Source organism: Copadichromis virginalis, linkage group LG17 (assembly GCF_057382275.1).
Source record: "Copadichromis virginalis isolate Kocher_CV1m ecotype Utaka linkage group LG17, C_Virginalis_male_GT1.1, whole genome shotgun sequence".
NCBI classification, from domain to species: Eukaryota; Metazoa; Chordata; class Actinopteri; order Cichliformes; family Cichlidae; genus Copadichromis; species Copadichromis virginalis.
In genome coordinates this window covers 23,136,466-23,154,723 of record NC_140634.1, presented here as the reverse complement: position 1 = coordinate 23,154,723, position 18,258 = coordinate 23,136,466, and the positions used below count along the sequence as shown (strand labels likewise).

General features: G+C 40.7%; 1 protein-coding gene across 7 annotated transcripts in view; it reads left to right on the top strand.

Annotated features, from left to right (window-relative positions):
- The window catches only part of dgki (diacylglycerol kinase, iota), a 104,175-nt gene extending 90,361 nt beyond the window's left edge, over window positions 1–13,814 (top strand). For 4 of the 7 annotated variants that reach the window (XM_085436225.1, XM_085436227.1, XM_085436224.1 and 1 more), the window contains 12 exons: window positions 702–802; window positions 1,486–1,565; window positions 1,863–1,907; window positions 2,332–2,401; window positions 3,643–3,683; window positions 3,801–3,925; window positions 5,190–5,215; window positions 6,623–6,660; window positions 7,864–7,984; window positions 8,684–8,720; window positions 8,977–9,076; window positions 9,916–13,814. In XM_085436225.1, coding sequence (XP_085292351.1) covers window positions 702–802; window positions 1,486–1,565; window positions 1,863–1,907; window positions 2,332–2,401; window positions 3,643–3,683; window positions 3,801–3,925; window positions 5,190–5,215; window positions 6,623–6,660; window positions 7,864–7,984; window positions 8,684–8,720; window positions 8,977–9,076; window positions 9,916–10,014 — 883 coding nt within the window. In that variant the 3' untranslated portion in view covers window positions 10,015–13,814. Of the gene's footprint in view, window positions 1–701; window positions 803–1,485; window positions 1,566–1,862; window positions 1,908–2,331; window positions 2,402–3,642; window positions 3,684–3,800; window positions 3,926–5,189; window positions 5,216–6,622; window positions 6,661–7,863; window positions 7,985–8,230; window positions 8,752–8,976; window positions 9,077–9,915 lie in introns of those variants that run through there. The other 3 variants (XM_085436226.1, XM_085436228.1, XM_085436229.1) reach the window with 3 other exon arrangements.
- Window positions 13,815–18,258: the final 4,444 nt, after the last annotated feature.

Sequence of the window (18,258 nt, the reverse complement as noted above, 5' to 3'; positions counted from 1 at the left end):
TCCCTCGCTGTAGTCCCTTTACCTTTACCTGAACCGAGCCTCTCGCTTGACGTCCAGACCCTGTAAAGTGTCTTAATGTTGTGCTCTGAGTAACAAGAGTCATGTAACTGTTGTAATTTCAAACGCTTTCTGTCCCTTTGCAGGTAAGATTATTGAGTTAGAGCTTTTGAGGCTCTGTGGACGTATGATTCTCAAACACCTGTGCAGATGTCTTTTATATGTCAGAGCTCATAGATCTGTTTTCACATGAACGAAAGAAGACAGAGGAGGAATTAAATATCAGGTAAAAGCAGCTGAGCTGAACTCCACTGTGCTGCTTACTGCTGAAATATTTATTCAATTCCAGTGTTTTGGTCTGTCCAGCCTTCGTCAGGTACGTGGGCAGCATCTCAGCATGAGATCACTTTCACTGAAAGTCAGACGGACCAAAACATCGTCAATAATGAAGTGCAGGAGTTCAGCTCAGTTGTTTGTTTGTTTTTACGTAGTTTTCTCCGCTGATCGAGCTGCCACTCATTCAGGTGTGCAGACACTCAGTTATATTTATATTTAAATAAAAGCTCAGATCTGTTTTGCGTTGTGTCCAGTTGTGTCTGTGCGTGCATGTATGCATCTGTATGCCTTTCTCATTGTCTGCTCGGGCATGTCTGATCTGTGCGTGTGTGCATGTACATGCACGTGTGTGTGTGTGCTTTTTCCAGTCCTCACGCAGTTCCAGATCGTCTGCGTCTTCGAGTGAACCGGATCAGCCTCCAGGAGTACGACAGGCTGCAGTATGACAAGGAGCGGCTACGAGACATATGTAAGGCTCTCTGTGTCTCTTAAATTAAAAAAGAAATCAGCTTTAATCTGACTTTTTGTATAAATTGTGGGTCACCAGCTGCAGAATTTTGTAGCTCATTTGTTTTTAGCCAAACCAACTTTATGACACACATATAGCTAGCAGATACCTGCTAACCTGTTTGTTATTGCTAAGAATTCCACTAAGGCTGAATTACATCTTAAGACTAAATTAGCGTAAGTACTGTAAGTCACACTGTTTGTCAAATAAACCATTAAAAATAAATTCCAAAAGGCAGCAACAGGATACACGAAACATAACTTTAAGCTTTACAACGAGCAAATGGATGAGTTTTGGTTATGAAGGAGGAAACTTTCCATACAGGCTGGTTTTGTACCATGACACATGACAAAAAACACATGACAAAAAAAAAAATGTTTTAGTGGTTTATAAAGTAACAAACCTTTGACTCATGTGACAGACAAATAAAACTAGTATTTTGGACCCGACTGTGTCCAACATTTACGTTTCTGCAGCCTGGCACCACGTTTTCATATTTAAACATATTTCTGAAGATTTCTAGTGCAGAAAAAAAATTTTCTTAGTGTAGGTGATCAGCTGTGGATACCATGTGTTGATAAATCTTTACTATAATTACCCTAAAGCTCTAACATGTGTCTGTGTTTTGTTTTGTTTTTTCTCAGCCATCCCTGTTGGCATAGTGGTGGTGAGGGGGGACTGTGACCTGGAGACCTGCAGACTTTATATTGACAGATTACAAGAGGCAAGTCTCTAGCTTTACCACCATCATCATTATCACTTTAATTGCCTCCCTTGTTCTCCTTTTCTCCTGTTTCCTCCTCTTCATCATTATTTCATGATCCACGCAGCAGCGTCGCTGCTCCTTTCTCAGTTATTTATAGATGGATGAATGACCGGCACTGCCAGGAACGCAGAGGTGCTCTTTAGCTGTCTGTCTCATGTGACTGAATGTAAAATGTGTAGAAGCTGTTGATGTTTTTTGTGTAAATGCTTCTGGCTCTTTGTTAACCTTGAAACCTGTCTGCTGTGTGCTTGCTAGGATTTACACCAGGCACCATCTACTGGCCACAGAGTGCACTACCAGGTATATGACTTTGGGGTGTCTTTCTGTGAGGGTTGAGAAACACTGAAACATTTGGACAGTCATCTAAGAGTTTAACATTTTTAGGTGGCTGGCAGCCCATAAGCATTTGGCTAAATAATAGCTAAATAATATAAACTAACTTTATCTGTTACAGGCTGGCACCCACTCTCAAATCCTTGTAGTAACCCTTAGAGTGGTAAAATCCCTAAAAACAACAAAAGATATGCACTACATGCTGTCTTATTGTCTTGCTCATCTCTGCCACGCTACAAAACACTCGTAAACAGCACTTTTGTCTTTCTCACGTGTTCTGTCTTTTGCTTCGTCCTTACTCTGATTAATCTCCTGATTGAACCCTGTTACATTCAGTTCATTGTTCAATAAAAAATGGCGACGATCACAACATTTGTCTCTTTGCCTCCAGGATGAAAGCAGAGGTGTCCCCCGGACCAGTTCAACCAGCAGACTGTCTCCCAACTGGAGCTTCTTGGATTGTGAGTGACTGAAACACCTTAAACTGGATCAGAGTCCTTCTAGAAGGATCTCGGTAACATCTTCATGCACCTGTTGTGGCAGTTAATTAAATTAAGTTTAATTTTAGTGGTCCCCAAAACACAAAAACTGCATGTATAGGGTCACCAGCTTGCAGACTTTGACTCAAAGCATTTTAAAACCTTACTTTTTCTTCCCTCCTTGAGAGTTAAATTTCTACTAAGATGCTGTTACAGAATTATTTATGTCTGTAAACCGTACACATAGCTTCTTAAAGCCTTCAACTAGTCACCAAACTAGTCAGTTATCCATCACATCCTTTAGTAAAGTGTCAAACACAGTAATGTATTCAGACTCCAGTCCTGAAAGTAGGGTAAAGTTTATTTATTTTGTGCTTTTTAAGAACAAAGGTCACAAATTCCTTCAAAAGCTGCTTGTATTGGCTCACTTGACACAAGGGGGCGCCACAGCAGGTGATACAACAATTAAGATTATGAGCTCTAAGAGCCGTGCTTAGAGTGCTTTGTAGTGAATCAGAAGAGTCGACTCCCATTGAGCGAGAGCCGGTTCCTCACTTAATTTCCTTTCGCTGCTCAGCTCTCACACAGTGGCTCAGCTATGGTCCAATCCCTCCATAATGCGGCCAATCACATGCAAGGATGTAGCATAACATCATTATGTGAAAACAGAGAGGGTGAGAGACGCGACAGTGAAGTGGAGCGTGTGTCTGTCCTCTCAGTAAGTGAGTGAGACAGTAGACAGCGGGGAGGTGGGCTGTGTGAGTGCATCGCAAAAACACATAAATGTGCCTGACACCCGTAAACGAAGCAGCATCTGGCTGCAGTTTAAAGACTTTTTAGTCTCCGTCTCAACTTTGTCTTGGTCTCCACCTGGTCTGTCTTGGTATTATCTTGGTCTTGGTTTAGGCGGTCTTGACTACAAGTCTAGTATTAGTTGATCCCAGGCTGAATGTGTAATGTTTGCTAACTTGCAAAGAATTCCCACAGGGGGGCGTCAAAAGTTTCAAGTTTCAAAAGCCACAAGTAGCACAAAAAAGGTTTATTATTATTGTCTTGGACTTGAGTTATAAACTAAATTTATAACTCGATAAAAATGAAAGTCGTTGAAGCTTTTTCTAAAATCATAAAAGGTTATTTGGGTATCATAAAACCCTGCAGAGATTTTGATGAATGCAGCTTTACAGACGTTTTATGTCGCGTAACTGCGTGTTCCTTCTCTGCAGCCACGTCAGCCGACCGCTTCTATCGCATCGACAAGGCTCAGGTATTTTTGACTCTCCTGCTGCTTCAGAATTCACAAAGCTTGTTTCCAGGTGCATTTTCTTCCTCACGTTCCTTCTTTCTTTCCTGGTTCTCTGGGGGTTTGGGGGTTTTGTTTTAGGAGCATCTGCATTTCGTGACAGAAATCTGTCAGGATGAAGTGTTCATCCTGGACCACGAAGCTCCAGTGGTGAGCCAGGGCTCGTCCGCGGGGATGCCTGATCTGGTGGTGGAGCCCACTGCCGGGTAAGTCAGCAGATAGAGGTGACTCACTGAGGTCAGGAGCCTCTTCTGTACGGTGGTCATTCATGCACCTCAATTAAATAAATATATGAATGACATGAACAATTATTAAGCAATGTTTGCATGCGTTTTTACACCTGGTGTGATCAGAAAAACGTAGCAGGTGAGAATTATGTCATGTTTTCCCAGATACATATTGAATTAAAAAAAGGAAATTTAGGAGACACCATCTGTTTGTTTGTTTGTTTTTTGTTTGTTTGTTTGTTTGTTGTTTGAAGATATCTGAACCAGAAAACTCCATGCACGCACTTTGTGGAGAAGTTTTCTCCCTCCCAAGTGTTTTGGAGTGCAGTGCTCGAGCCTCTAGGATCATCTTCTGTCTTGGTCTTCAGAGCTGTTCAGTCAGTGAGCAGCTGAATGCAGGCAGAGTTTAGCATCTATTCTCTGACCTGCTAATAGAAAAATGGGCAGTGAAGAGTGACTATCCCTTGGAGGTGGATGCTGAGGTGGATGGGTTCAAACGGCAGAACTGACATTGCGTGATGCGAGTGAATCGTGTCATTGTATATGATGCAGCCGGCACGGCCCTGTGCATTTTATCTGCTCCCCTCACCTCTGGACAGAGTAGACAAAAGAAGGATTACAGAGAAAACTATCTCTGAGAAGTTCACGCTCCACATGAACGTTTCGTTTTACCTACTGTGTGATCACCTTTCTTATCCTGGGTATCAAATAGTTTCCATACCTAAAATGCAAATGAGAAAACGTTTATTCATAATGAAGCAGCGAGCGATTTGGGAGAAGCAACGTCTTTCTGCTCCCAGGCGAGGCAGATCCCCCTGATGCATCTGAAAGAGGGCAAGTGACATCACACGTAGCCACCGCAGCGTCACCCCTGCGTTTTAGCTGCCGCCACACTGTTTTCTGTGGAGCCAGAAGTGACCATGTTTAGGTGAAAGGATGGAGCGCATTCATAACTCTTCACAGACACACATCTTTGAATTATTGCTTAGAGGAAGAAGCCCGCTCAGATGGGACATCAAAACTAAAGCAAACGTGTGTTTGAGGCTGAACATCAGATCATTTCTCTTCAACATTTATAATTAACAGATGTGGCCATAACTTTGCACTTGCATCTGCTCAAAGATCACTTCTATCTGATAAGAATATGAAGGTTTCCACGGTTACGTGATACTAACATTGTGTAAGCACTGGAAAAGTGTTATCTACATATCCTATTAACGCTGTCTTTGTTTTCTGTTTGCAGCGCTCCGTTGACATCAGACGAACAAGGTATCACACGCACGCACAGACACACAGTCAGTGTCACAATATTAAAGTTTAACTTTTTAAGGAGCCTGAAAGTAAGAGATTTCTCCAAAAACACAACAGGCAAGGTTAAACTTTGTTGTATAAATTCATTTCTAGTTATTTATATATAACAAAAATACAATAAAAATTTCCTTAAAGTGCTTTATGGAGAGTAAAGTCCAGCAATCAGATGGCAGGCGACTGTGGGAAGGAAAAACTCCCTGGTAACTGGTGTATATTGATGTTTTTTGTTTTGTTTTTTAAACAGAAGCAACGTCTAAGCCAGGCTCATCTTCCTGCTTTGATTCCTTCTGTAATTTTGTCATATTTTAAGGAGTTTTCCAGCCCTCTAATTACTCTCCTGTACTTACCTGGTACAAAAGGGCACATTAAATGTAAAGTGTTTGGCGTGCCTGTAAGTTGTAATATTCAGAGTATGAGGGTAAATATTTGCCTGATTTGATTAAATGTAATGCGGTGAATGTAAACCGTAAACATCAGCTGGTTGTGAGTTGTCAGGTGGAAGTCACGGGTTGAGCTTTGATATGACTCATAGATTAGTGCGTGTCTCAACTTTAGAAACTAAAAGTGAAACGCTTCTCGGACAGATACAGTTTCCTCATTTGCTTTTGTTTTCTTTCTGAAAAATAAGACTGAGCAAACTTTTTCCATTTTCATATGGAGATGGGCAGTTTAGGACTTTTCTTTACAGGTTTCTGTCTTTGGTAAATTGATTTGCTTTCTTCAGTGTGTTCACACTTCTGAACACACTGTGGAACGGTGTTTGCGAGGCCTGTTTACAGAGTCACATCATCAGTCCATATTCCCGGGACTCCCCAGTTCTCCCAGAGAACCGGTTGTTCCTTGTGCTTCCAGTTCTGCTGCTTTTTTTCTACTTGTGCCGATTTATGATTTTAGAAGCGCCTTGCTTGGACCGAAATGTATTGCTTTTAACACATTTATTTAATTATTTTCCTAAAAGCAGCTCCGACGGTCAGTCGCTGACTATGAAATCCTCATCCGTAAATGCTCCAGACACACATTAAGTGCTGGAGTTTTAGTTTCCCTGAGATTAATGCTGTCATTAAGTGTTTCTAGTTTCTAGTTGGGCTGTTCAGAGCAGCACGATGCCTCGAGACAAGAGGAATATTTCTCCTGTGTGGAAAAAACACCTCAGCCTTCACCTTTGTAAGAAAGTGGAGCAAAGTTAAAATAGAGCCCTGTGGAAAGACTCAGGCTGATGCTCCCTTCAAACAATAGGTCACCTTAATTATCTGTTACTGAGAAAAAGATCCCTGCATTGTTTTTCTGCTGTAAACAGTGTTTGAGCACAGAGACAGCTGCAGAAAAGATGAAGAAAGTGACTGCTTTGTGTTTGTGTGTTCACAGCTCTGCTGACAGCTGCAAGTTCTGGGGACCTCTCCACGGTAATTCACATCTACTCTGTCACGGCCTGAGGATGACCTGTTACTAGCCTGTGTGTTAGCCACTGCAGAATTAGTTTTTGTGGTTTAATGTTGCACAACAGTAAAATTCCCTTTGCCCAGCCGATCAACAAAGACTCAGCAGTTTCTTAAGTCATGAAAAGGTTAAATTATGCATCACTCCAAACACCACAGGATCCTTTTTTTTTAATTACATGCATGCTGTGACTCATACTACAGGCATTCTTACAAAGTTCCCTGTCAGCCATGACAGTAACACCTAATAAAGGGAGGAAATCCCACAGTTTCTTGTTTCTGTCATGTGTACATGTGACGGTTTTTCCCTCTCTTGGTTCTGTATCAGACCAGACATCCTTCATGGGGCAATGAAACTTTGCAAGAAAATGTTTTAAACTGGTTGTGGCCTGGCTCATAGTCCAGGACAGAAATGGAAGGGGCACTATAGCAGATGGTTAATGAGAGGACTTATTCGGATACAGTAAATGAAAGAAAACTAAAAGTGATAGCAGTGGAATGCCCACATCTATGGGTGTATTTTGGCCTTTTATGTCAACAAAAACAGGGGGGAAGAGTTCTGATTTTTGTGGACCAACAACAAATCTGTGTCTTTATTTTTTGTCACCTGTTATTGCTTGCGTCTCACGTCTCCTGTGATTAAGATGTGGGGTGTTGTGACAGATAAACAAAACTAAAAGAAAGACACGCGGGTCCACCGGGATAGGAGCGAGACAGTTGTTAGCTGAAGCTGCTTTACCCTGATTCCCAGACAGTAGGATCATTAACCACTCTTGCGTTACACAGAGAAGGCGTCCTCTCAAGGTAGCAAGTTTAAAAATTATCCTTAGGCACTTTGTCACAAAAAACCCACTTAATTTAATTTCTCTTGAAGAATACCAAAGCTAACATCTTAGTAATCACCTTGTTGTTCTTTGACAAACAACAACAAGGTGATTACCAAAGAGCTGTTAGCTGAATGTGTTTTTGGAAAGTGGAGGATGAAAAAAGAATTGGGGTCTAAAAAGATAAATGAAATAACATATAGAAATAGATTTTCAGTGCTTTTATCAAGAAAGAACAATCAGGTTTTTCTATCAAGAAAGATTTGCTCTTTCTTTGTTCCTGTTTTTAAGAATCCTGGTTGATGTTGAAAATCTTGAAATCGTGTCTTCCTGTCGGCCTCTGCAGCTCTCACAGTGTGTGGATCGAGGCGTCAATTTGTTGGTCCGAGACTCTGGGGGTTGTTCGGCGTTGCATTTAGCTGCTCAGAGCGGACACGCAGACCTGGTCCGCTACATACTGCAGCAAGGTGAGAAAGTGCATGTTAAATAAATATCTGTGTTACTGTAAACGAAAGTCTCCAACAGCCTCCTGGATCTACTTTCAGTCAGAGTCACAAAACTGAAAGACTCAGGTTGTTTAGGGTTAAAATCCCACAGCTGTGTACAACTCAGTGTCACAACAGCAGTTCTGGATATTCACAATATCCAATGTTCATACTGACACGTTTTAGTATTTCATGAAAACTCTTGTCTTACTTTGAATTTAATTGCAGCAAAATGTCTCCAACAAGTTGGGAAGAGGGCAAAAAAAAGCTGAAAAAGAAACAAGTGGAGGAACATCAACAATGTGATGATTGGGTATAAAAAGAGCTTCTCAGAGAGTAATGAGGTGCAGATTGGTGAATCTGTGCACAAGACCTGCATGTAGAAATTGTGGAACAATTTGAAAAACATGTTCTTGAATGTAAAATTACAAAGATGTCGAATATCGCATCATCTACAGTACAAGATATCATCAGAAGACTGAAAAAAATTGGACAAATCTCTGTGTGCAAAGGCCAAAAATAAATACTGGATGTGAAATGATCCAGAAACACTGAGGCAAAGTGGAAGACTGTTCTGAGGGCAGGAAAACATGGACTAAAGAGGATTTGGACCTTCTGGCTTGTTTAACAGCATTTGTACGTTCAGATCACTGCTCACGCTTCCTGTTTCTCCCTCCTCAGGCTCCAAGGTTCTTCTGGATTTAACAGACACAGAGAAGTACTTTCTGTTTCGTTTTCTCTGAAGGGAAATGTATCATTCATGTGTATTTTATATTTGTTTAAAATTCACACATAGTGATTGTGTGAGAACCTGAGTGCAGACAACTCAATCCTGTAGTGTAGTGTGGTATAGAACAGTCTGACCACAGTGACGTTACTGCTTTATCTATGATCTTTAGCTTTATATATGAGTTGTATCTGATCACCAGAATGTGTGTGTGTGTGTGTGTGTGCGTGTGTGTGTGCGCGTCTAGAGGTGACACTGCATTGCACAAAGCAGCATCAGGGAAGCAGCACGCAGTGTGTCGACTACTGGTCGAGGGCGGGGCGTCACTAGAGAAGACCAACTTCCAGGTAAACAGATGTTTAAATGGTAAATGGACTGGTTCTTATATAGCGCTTTTCTACACAACTTTAAACAGCTGCACATACAATTCCCGTAAGTCCCGATGAATCACGCAAATGATTTACAGTGAAAGGTTTTGTGGCTTCCAGGGTGTGTCACTCTCACTGTGAAAAAGGAATCGGCCAGCAGCTGATACCAAAAGCTTAAAGAACAGGAAGTATGGCAATAAAAAAACAGGCTTTACCAAACAGATCAGTGCATCACATCTTTGTCCTGAGGGGAAGTGTGTGATTGTCATTTATATTTTCAGGCAAAGAAGAGGTAAGTCAGTCGATACTGGCTGCAATAAAAGAGGCAAAGTTCCCCAGGACAGTTGTGACCTGAAAACATGTTTAAAGATTAAAAGCTTCTTTAGTTTCTCGCGTTCACTGACTTTCTTTAGGTTTTAGAGGCTTTAAGGGGCATTTTACACCACAGTTATTTTGTTTAAAGCACCAAAAATACCTTAAAAAATCCTTACAAGCAAAAACTTGTTGCAGAATTACTAAAAATGACTTTCGTCAGACTGGGTTAAACAATAAAATGTGGAAAGTCATCTTCTCAGAACCTTGGTAAGACATGTAGTTGCATCTAAACATGCGTCCTCCATGGTTCCATTTAAAGACGGTGATTTATTCTTTAGGCCAGATTAGCCCTCCATTATGCTAACTAGATTAGAGATCTCGCTGTGGGACACCTTCCTCCCTTACCTTCCATTTTTAATCCATCCCTCGGATTCATGCTGCCGCTTTTGTACGTTCCTTTTGGATGAGAGGCACGCTCCAATCTAATCGTCTCTTTCCTTCAGGGGAAGACGCCGGCAGACCAAGCCGATGGAGACGCTGAGCTCGCCGCCTACCTGAGCTCATCGTCTGCAAGCCACGAAGACCTGGAGACGGCCGTGTGATCGCGAACACGCTCGCGCACTCTGTGTCGCTCTGGACTCTGCGCGCTCGACGTGGAGAGGAAAACGTTTGGATTCGACTCTTCGGGCGGAGAAGTTGGAGACGAGCCAGAAGAGATGAACTGCTTCAGCTCGCAGCAGCACTGCAGAGGAGATTTTACTGGTCTACTATTTATTTGTATTTATTTATTCATATTCTATTTATTGGTTGTGCCGATTGAGTGAATGACTGATCGTAGGACTATCAGGATGCAAGTGCAATTGGACCAGCCGTCACACGTCGTGAGTTCACCTGTTTCTCATCTTATAAGGGATTCATGCATATTTTACTCCCTGAGACTTCTGCAGTGGTTTAAAGTGTATAAAGTGTCATTTCAGCGCTCGTAGGAACAGTAAAAGTTTTTGTTTGTCCCTTAAAACTTGTGCCAAAGACATTGCACTAGCGTAATGTCACATCTCGTCCCAAATTTCAGTCATTTTCCCATCATCTGTCACATAGTTTGATTTCCACGCCTTCCCTAAACTTTCTTACTCCCATGTCATTAAATATGCAACGCTAGCGTTTGCAATCACGTGCTGCCCGCTAAGTCACACATCACAAAATAAAACAAACAAAACGAACATATCCTCCCCGGGTGCGCTCGTCCTGAAGTGCTTGTAATGTTTTCCGCTTTCGGCTTCTTGCGAGTCCCGACTCAACGCCACTTCTTATCCTATCAGAGTCATTGCTTCGCCGTGACTCATAAAAATGACAAAACGCTTGTCAGCTTTCTGACTCTTTCAAGCAGCTGATTACTTCCAGGAACACTCAGTGGACTAAATGTGTCACATTTTCTACAGACAAAACCATGATTCAGAGCTACGTGTACAGATGAGTTTTTAAAAGGTTTTTTAAAATGAGGATCTGCTCTTGCCCACTTTTAACATTTATTTTCATTTTATGTCTGCGTCACTGCATCATTTCTCCAACGTCTTGGCATGTGCTGGAGTCTGAGAGGTTCACAAAGAGATCTTTAAACTAAAGCTGCGATTGAGTTATTCGCATGTTTAAAAATTTATTGTGGCAAACATGATGGAGGGACTTTATGTTCTCCACAGCAGCCACACACAAAAAAATACACAAGCTGATATTAGACGAGTGTAAATGTGATAAAGCCAGACAAAGAGCAAAATATCAGTGTTTCTCAGTGGTAGAAGCTACAAGTATTTAGCTCTATTTGCACTGTCAGTAAACCACAACAATTCAAAACATGGACACAGTTTGGCATAGAAAAAAATCAAACCTGCATGAACTGTGAAAGCTTTGAACTTTTCTCACAAACTTCTTTTAACTGCAGCTTTTTCTCCAAGTACAAACAACACACGGAACAAGTGACCGAGTGGGATCATTTATGACTCCAGTCATATCTGTGTATGTGCTGCTGTGACATTTTTATAACCAATTATGACTCGGATTGTATAACATTTAATAGAATTTTAATTAAATATGTCTGTTTTTTAGCATTATAAGCTTTGATTTTACTGGAAATGACCATTTCTAATCACTACATTGTAGAAAGGCATGTACGCTATATGGACCAAACATAAGCTGCTCAGCCATGCAGCTGAAAAACTCTGTTATATTGGGACATTATAGACATAAAAAAACATTATGAAATCAAAAGTGATCCCACCTGGTTTCAGTAGCTAAAATCTCTTGTAGATAACAAAAAGCAGCATTTTTTGGCTCTTTCTGGGATCCCAGAGAGTACAAAAATAACGGAATAATCACAACACGTTTCAGGAACCATGAGCTCATTAGCTGATGGAAAATAAATCACATTTGTGTCATAGAAATGCCTAAAATGTGCCGATCTCTGTCACATTTGTGGATATGTGCTTGTTTTCTTTGTCATATTTCTAATATTTTGCTTGTCTTGGTGAGATAAAGGAGATAAATGTTTTGCTCTGGGAGCCGTTTTGTGAAATTTCTTAGCCGAAACAAAAAAAAACCAAAAAACCCTCATATTTCAGAACAACACGGGACTCCAACTCTTTTTGTGGACAAAATTAGCGCTGAGCCATCAAACCAGTGACCGTACCAAGTGATAGTGAGAGGGGACCAGTATTAGCCCAGTATGGAAGGAATGACGCTAACCCAAGGTTCCCGTCGTTTGCGTTTGAATTCATTTTTGGACGTTAGACCAGAGTCTGTTTAAAAAATGGGAGATTTAAAGTATTTTCGTTGCAATGTTTCTTTCAAACTAAGATTTTAACTTTTCACAGTTCGATAGTGTGTTTCTGGTACTCCAGGTGTGTGCGTGTGCGTGTGTGTGTGTGTGTGTGCGTGTGTGTGTGTGTGTGTTTGCAGCATTTGTCTAAGAATAAATTAAAATCTGAGCCATGTTCAATGCAATATGAATAGATTATATCTTCTTGTTTTTGCATTTCTATGTTACTCATTTACATTACATTAATGTTTGTAACACGGTCGAGCATTTAGCACCGAGGAGTATTGAATGTGCGGTTTTGCTTCAGTGCTGGTTAGGAAAATGATTCTTGTTTCGTTCGTTCTTTTCTTTTGAGAGCACATATGTCAGTGGACTGAAATGACCCTGTGAGCTCTGCAGTAACCTGTGCTGATATTTGCAGGACATGATGCTTTCCCAATTATTTAAGGGGACATTGTAAAGAGTCGTGATCAGCCATCATAGAAGTCTGGCTCCCAAAGTCCCAGCTTACGTTTACTGCAGTGGCTTTTCTCCCTTTCCCTCAAAATTCAAACTATTAGTCGCCAACTTGTGTCCTCAGGTCTGCCCTCAGGAGGTTGGTTTGATATAAGGTTTCCGGTACATCACAGATTGGCTCTGGAGTCCCTTTAGCGTCATAGAAAGCAGATATCCTAATATGGTTATCTCAGGGATGCGTAAATATGTACTGACAGGGTGTTGGTGCTTTGCAAGCACAACTATTCCTGTGCAAAGACAATCCCGCAGAGGCACCTATTTGTAAAATATATGGAAAATTTAAGAGCGGTAAAAACATTTGCAGTAGGAATACAGCTTGGGTCTATTTTCACTGCACTCTTATCAGCCAATCAGATGGATCAGATCTCTCTGCCCTGTTTTACCAAGGGTTAAAACGTATGATGAGTAAAGACTCGTTTATTCCAGAGCTGTGTTGTTTAAACCCTTCGAATGTTCTTAGAATTTCTTGACTGAATCCACACTTTAAACATCCAGAGCCGATGTCTCGCTCTCTTTCTCTGCAGAGGTTTCTTGTTGTAAGATGGCTTCCACAAGCCAGATATCAAACTCGGTGGCCTTCCTCCGAGTTTCAGCAGTTTACACGGACAAAATGTGTGTAAAATAAAACCACAAACTGATCATTTCCAGAAAGTGACTGTGCTCATGTAAGCTACGTTCGTTCTGAGCAGCACACACACACACACACACACACTCAAACACACACACAGGCTTATTATCACTCTTTCTATTTAGTAGAAACATGACTTTGAATTAAACTGTGTCTATCATCAGCGTTGGTTATGCATGTCCTTTATTTTCTTACCTCCCTGGGATTCTGTTCTGGTAATGGCATAAAAAAAATGGCATTATTGATGTTTAAACTGTTCAATTGTTATCATTTTAAATGATTTATACTAAAGTTTCTTGTAAGGCTGGGCACGTGGTTTTGTTTTGTTTTGTTTTTTTTGCTTTTGTATTTTATTTTTCTGCTACTGATGATGATGATGATGATGATGGGATTACTTGAAGTTTGTTGTTTTTATTTTGTCATTTGGTAAAAGAAGATGTGACGCTGTTGTCTTGGTGTCTGACCTCATTTCCTGTTTGAGCGGTTGCCGGGGAAATCCCCTCAACACCAGCTGTTACTTGTCAAAACAAGCTGCTTAAATCTCTGACGTAACTACTCTAATGACAAGACCATAAAAGCTATAAAAAGTCTAATCTGTAATGTCAACTGGTCGTCCTGAGGGTGCACCTGGCCTCCTTATCATTGTGTCGCAAAGGGCAGAATTAAATATCAGTGTTTGTGGGATGGAGACTCGTGGAAGGTGATGGGAAGTTGGAAGCAGGAATGTCCTTCACCTGCTGTGTAATTTACTGGCAGGGTAAAATGGTGAATGGACTGATTCCTATACAGCGCTTTTCTACTCTCCTGGAGTACTCAAAGCATTCACCCATACACACCCATTCACATACGCAGTATTATCTATACTTTGAGTGCTTTCTAACTATCATTCATACGCCGATGGATGCATCGGAGAGCAAGTCGGGGTTAGTATCATGCCCAAGGATATTTGGCATGCAAACTGCTGGAGCCAACCTTTCGATCAGCAGCTGACCTGCTCTTCCTCCTGAGCTACAGCCACCCCAATCTGGTTCACCAGATAAACCAGGCAGATGGTGGTTTTGAGGGTAAAACAAATTTATTAAGGAAACAAGCTCTCTGAACTCTCTGGAAGGAGTGTCTATCCCCACTTGTACATCTTAAGCTCCTCCTACCGTGACACCGTGCATGCTGTTTTATCATTTAACTCATTTCATAAAAAAGAAATCCAATGACCATTTCTAGCACAGTCTCACAGAAACATCCACAACTGTCTGCTGACAACATTCTCCCCTCTGTTTTCCATCTATCTGATATCCTGCAAAACTCTACCATAAACAGTCAAACAGGAAAAAAAATCCCGTTTGATGGTCTGCTCTTCTTTCGCCTGCTTCCTCCAACCCTCTGCGTGGCATTCGCTATATCCAAGAATCTTCTCTAAGGTCTTCCTCTTTTCCTCCTGCCTGGCAGCTCCACCTTCATCCACAGCCTCTCCTCTGCACCATCCCAGCCTTACTTCTCTAACCTTCTCTCCAACCTTATGCCTTCCTGGTGTGTTAATCCTTTCCCTCCTGGACTTTCTCGATAAAAATCTTCAGCTCTTCCATGCAGCATAATGATAACAACTGTGCAATCTAAAGTCTTCAGAGGTCAGGGGTTACCACCGTGACAAGCCTCTTTGATAAAGGAGTCACAGAGAAGCCTGGAGCCTGAGCCTCTGTTTGGATATTAAAAACCAGCCATGTTTAATATGATCATGAAGTTTAAAAGTGACACAGAATAAGAAAAAGCATAAAAAATCCAATTTAAATGGTAAATGGCCTGTATTTATATAGTGCTTTACTAGTCCCTAAGGACCCCAAAGCACTTTACATATCCAGTCATCCACCCATTCACGCACAACATTAAGCCAACATTAGTCTGTTTGGAGCACCAGGCAGGTGGATTTAAGTGCATCATGATTATATATGAAATAATTTTATTCATCATGATTTTATTTTTGCACCTTTGTGGATACAAAAGTGTCTTTGAAGCACTCTGACTGTTTCACATTCATAACCCAGGATTCAACAAGCAGCCACTTGAAGAAATTCTGCCCCGCCTTTCTTTACTGTTTGATATCTGAGTCATAAACTTGTTTGAACCTTCACCCATATTACAGTTTAATAAAGAAGAAAGAAAATCCCCAATGACACATGGATGAGACATTCCACATGTAGATATCCCCGATTCACACCTGGGAACGAATGTGGAGAACTTCTCTGAGCGAAAAACTGAGTATTTTCTGAGCAGTTTAAGGCCTTCTTTTAAGAACTGAGATTGATTTGATTGATTAAACTTTAAAAACCTCCAGATTTGGTTGCATACTTTGTGAAATACTTCCTCTTTTTAATTTAACCCAAATCACAATGAACATCAGTCAGAGCCAGCTCACGATCATGTAGACTTACTCTCTTCAGTGTGAAATGCTCATGCAGAAATCGATTCTTTTACTTCCCTACATCAAAAATCCATCCAAATTCCACGGACCCCAGTCAGTCACAGCGAGACAGACATGCCCACAGTAGGCACAGAGTCACTCACTGACCCAACGCAGATTTCTTTGTCTTCCTCGTGTTGTTTTAATTGCTTTTATGGGCCTAAGATCACCTAAATATGATTTGGTAACTGAAAGGAAAGTTAGATGATTATGAAGAATCCTGCAGACACTTCAAACTGTCAAAGTCTTAAGCAATTACTAATTTTTCAGGCTTTATTTATCCCAGTGGGATTGGTTTTTTTCTTCATATGGTGTACAATCACCACACCCCACTTCCTTTGTCCTCCACTTGTCTGCTTTCAAACTTTGTAAAGGACACACTGCATGCCATGCTGAGATATGCCAAGTTATCAGATACAACTTACCAATGTTTGTTTGGTAAGGTGTCTGTTATCTGACTAAGTGTTATTTGGTTTTACAAAAGGAAATTCTTCTGAACTCAGTGAGGCACGTAAAGTCCCCAAACAATGAAAATGAAAGAAGCCCTCTGTGCACAAAGAAAAACTTTAAAGATGGTCTCCTGGAGAGCTCAGCAGCAATTTGAAAAAAAATGAGAAGCACATCTGGATCCTAGGAAACAAAAAAAAAAGGAAAGTACTGTTGGGACACCTGCTGTCTAAACAATGGCGTGTGACACACAGAAACCCCCAGTGGAAACAAGCGTGAAATTCTTTGCTCCTTATAAATAAAACTGTGGTTTCTTGGCAATGTTATACTCAAGCTCTCCTTGCAGTGACGTGCAGGAGCTTGGGGATTTTTTCCTGCCTTACCTGCTGATTGTGGAGCTTGATGACCGTCTAGTAAGGGCATGCCTATGGAGCTCCTGGAATGTGGACACAACTACTTTTAGTCTGAGCTTTCATTTCCGCTCAGATCAATGTTTCTATGCACAGTGGTGTCACTCTCACCTTTATGTTGCAGCAGTTAAGCAAGCATGAAGGCAGATTTAGAGGTTAGCAGGGTAACCTGTTGCTGTAATAACAGGATGTTTAAAAAAAAATGAACAAGAAAACTTCCAGTTTATGATTCCAAACATTGGATAGACAATTATGGACGCTTGTTTCTTCCACTAATTGTACATCAAATTTCAGGTTAAATATCTCAAAATTTTAACTCAGTATTTCAAAATTGAGGTTACGATTGAGGTTAGTGTTCCTCTGAGACTAACTTGAAGTGCTGGAAAAATAAACTTGAAATTTTGTGCTATGTGAATGTGCATGTGGAGTTTATGGGAATTTAAAGCAGTTCAACTTTTGTTCTTCTTTTTCTGCCTAATTAAAAGGTGTAATATTAGCAACGAATCTGTGCACTGGGGACCATGGAGGCCCAGGGGGGAATTGTATCTGCAGAAATAAAGTCAAGGCCTCCCTTGGCCTGTGTTTGTTTGACTATTTTTATTTTTAATCGTTAATATAAGCTTCTTAAGATCTTCCCCTGATAAAGACCCTCCATATTATAACACCTACTGAAACCATCTAGTCAGTATTCGTCCATTTAATTTAATTTAATTTTTTTTATAAACGAATTAAAACTAAACTTTCTTTCTATGAGAAACTAAACTGCAAGCTCTGGAAACTGACTGAAATCCACTCAACTAAAAACAAAAACTTGGAATTACCCAAGATTCAATTTTGGGGTTTTTTTGGGAAAAACAACAGCAAGTTTAGTTGGAATTATTAAGCGATTAATCACGGAGGATAGTTGTTGTGAAATGCACACTGACATTGTCAAAAGATGAAAGTGATGCAAGTGTACAAACGTGCGTAGAGGATTGGGGGGTTTATTTTGTCGTGCATTAAATACGTTTTTTGTTCATTAAATGTACAACAGAGAAAAATGTGCAGATGATCTGTCAAAAAAAAAGTGCTCAGGAATGTGATCACCCACTTTTATCCAGAAATCTAGAAGCTGCGCTTTGCAGTTTCTGGCAAAGTGATTTATAGATACGGACTTGAAAAACATTTTCAAGGAAAATTTGGCCGAGAGGACAGCAAAATGTGCAACAAATACAAGAGAACACAGGCAGCGTCGAACACAGGGTTGCTGAGTCATAATACCTACGAAGCACGTCGTCTTATTTATTCCATATAATTGATTATCTTTGATCAACTGTGCTAACTACTGCCTGTTTGCGGAAATCACCGTTTTCTGACATTTACAGACCACTTCTGTCTGTGCGAGAGAAAATCAGGTAAGAATATACCCTAACCACATGCATTTAAAAATGTTTATTTGTGTATTTTTTATGTAATTACTTGTAATCGAAAATTACGCCCCGCTGGAAAATAAATTAATTCCCCCTCCAAAAAGGTCTTACGAGATATGTAATCCGAAGAAAAGTTTGTTCGGTTTGTCTCGTCGTAGCTGGAGCTACGTCA